General features: G+C 33.8%; 1 protein-coding gene across 1 annotated transcript; it reads right to left on the bottom strand.

Annotated features, from left to right (window-relative positions):
- Nucleotides 1-1172: 1172 nt before the first annotated feature.
- Nucleotides 1173-2702, bottom strand: LOC134272363 (uncharacterized). Its single transcript, XM_062754611.1, has one exon. It carries the CDS (start codon nucleotides 2700-2702, stop codon nucleotides 1173-1175), a length of 1530 nt encoding a protein of 509 aa, XP_062610595.1.
- Nucleotides 2703-2913: the final 211 nt, after the last annotated feature.

Here is a 2913-nt window from a genome sequence, read left to right on the forward strand (position 1 = left end):
GGATACAAGTTTTCGTTTTATTGGTATTTAGAGATGTAATTTAACTCTAGAAAATGAAAAGAAACGTGTAAACATTAACAAAAATAAAATGTTTTCATTTTGTTACGCTTTATATGTCATTTTGATTAAAATCTACCACCGATGACGTCATATATGTACATCAAATAACTTTGGAATTGATCATGTTGTTGAAAGAGAGAATTTGGCTAAGACGGCTTGTACAAAGATACGTAAAATGGAGTTTAAAAAGAAATATCGCGAATATTATGTGAAATCCATATGGAGTTTAGTTAATTATACAGGTATGCTAATTTATTTGCATAGGTTATATTTTCTTTCGAAGACAGTCAGCTATATACGTAATCCGGTCGGTCTTTTCTCTGTCATTCGTAACAAAAATAATGCGATAGAACAACAATAAGCTGGATATTTCAAAACATAAGATAGATTCGTACAGATGGAAAGTTTTCCCTCTGACAAACTTTGAAAGTGCTGCTAGAATCCCGAGATAAACATGGTTTTACGATAAATCTCGGTTCATATGTATAAAATTCAAAACATGGGGTAGGGTTTCGTGCAAATATATGGAATAATCATTTTATTAACAGGACAGTGGGATTCTAACAGCACTTTTTAGGCAAAATAGATGATTTTAAACTATATTATTTACTCAAAGAGAGTACCTGGTATTAAACTCCGGGGTATTGTTGTTCTGTTATCTTTTTTATTAAGGAAAATTTCACTAATAATAGAAGTCACGTGATGCCATGGCGGCGATGTGCGTCTTTACGTCAGACGTTCTATAAGAGTTTACGTTTATCAGCAGTTTTGGAAATTAATCCAACTTATTTTCTTTAAAAAGTCTAAATTTCCCGAGAAATGACTTATATACTTCCTTAACATTCCCGCGAAGATTTTTTCTTGAACACTCAACCCAAATAAAAAAAAAACTCTTATATTTAATTCGTTTATTGCTGTAAAGATTTTTTTAACCTTAAAAAGAAAAAAAGATGATTGTTACATTGATTGATTTCAACTTAAGTATTTGATTTTCAACACACAGCAACCTGTATTGTACCGATCATGAATTCTATCAATACAAAGAGCAAGCAGGTTGCCAACTGGATCTATGCAAATCCCATAAGGATTATTCATTCCACAGTCTATGTAATTTAGAAACTGTCCATCTTGATCAATGATGTGAATACAGTTATTATCATGATCAGTTGTAAGAATGTGACATTGACTGTCTGTTGTGATTCCTCTTGCACTGAATGGTTCATTTTTTGAGCAGGAGAGTGTCCAAAGTATTTAAATCTCAATTTTCCACCTTGATTGACCACCACTATTGTGTTAGACCTACATTCAGCAACACATATATCGAAATTCCTGTTCTCACATATATATTTATGAGAACCATTATACGTGTAGGTGTATCCAGATGTGTAAAGGGGATTGCCCCCATCATCATATTGAATGGTTTGTTTCTTTGTTGAGCCAGAGTATCTGACAACCTTCGATTGTTTACTGTCATCACTTTCCATGGTAACCAAGAGGTCACCAGAGGAAGTGCTACATAAATTACGAGGTTTCCAGTTCTTGAATCTAATCATCTCCTCTATCTTTTCATTCTTTACTATGTTTACAGTTCTATACACGTCATCAGTATAAATGAGATCTCCGCTACCTGTCACTGTTATATCTGCTGGGATGCTCCCTGACTTAGTCCTGATTATCCCGGTATGTAAATGCCTTTTGGTGTCATAGAGCTCTATGATATTGCTGAAATCACATGTCCATATCTTTTCATCACCCGGACAGGCAATATTTTGAAGATAGTTTTTAAAATGGAACATATCAATGTTAAATTGTTTTCTTGGAAGATGGAATCCAGATTTCTTTTTAAGCAAGGAAAAACCCCGTTGTGTTGATTTTTGAGTTGTCTGTATTTTCACATCTTCTGTTGTAAAAGGAATTGACGATAACCCTCCAAATTGGTGAATAAGTTTTTCATCTTGAATTGTATTAGGAGTGAATTTAGGAATAAAGAGTACGAGATTTTGTGGAAGCTCTTTATATTGATTTACTTTAGGTCTTAAACTTAAAATTCTTGCAATGTCATTTGTGTTTTCAGCAAAACATGTATTTAATGAATCGGTTTCACTTTTAATGTCAACAATCTTCTTGTATATATCATCAAAATATTGTTGTAAAGTTTGTAACTGAGAGATCTTCATTTCATTAACTTCGGTTTTAAGTTTATTGACAAGTTTGTCAATTTTTCTGTGCCAGTAAATTACATGATTTGTTATGACTGTCGAGATATCTTCATATTCCTTTTCTAAATGACGCATTTTAACTTTTAAATGTGCTGCAAAGCACTGGTAGGTAGGATAAATTGTTTCATTTAACTCACGTAGCTCCTTTTTCATAAAGTCTTTCTTTTCACTCAATATTTGTTGGATTCTTAATAACTTATGACTGCGGTGTTGATCAGAATCCAGACAAGTGAGGCAGACAGGAATGTCACAATGTCTACAGTACATCTCACATCGCTCTGTTTCATGGAATGTGCATCTAGGGTAGAGAGGGGTGGTTTTCCTAGATTGAAATTTGACCACTTTATGATCCTTGGATTCATCCGAGATGTGTTCTCCCACACAAGCCTTGCAGAGGTTGACAATGCATGCAACACAGTGCATCTGTACCACAGCAGTTTCACACTGGGCACATCTAATCGCATCCTGGGAACTAGTATTGGTCCATACGTGGTTCTTGTGGCTCTAAAATGTAGCAAATTTCAATAGTTTAATAATATGTGAAAACATATAGGAATAGGCACTTTTTAGCCAAGTTGATGAAAATTATTATGTGCTTACACAATTTGTAAGTTAAATATCGTCTTCTGATCGT

This window comes from Saccostrea cucullata, unplaced genomic scaffold (assembly GCF_032062105.1).
Source record: "Saccostrea cucullata isolate Sc308-1 unplaced genomic scaffold, CSIRO_AGI_Scuc_v1 ctg15901, whole genome shotgun sequence".
Lineage (NCBI taxonomy): Eukaryota > Metazoa > Mollusca > Bivalvia > Ostreida > Ostreidae > Saccostrea > Saccostrea cuccullata.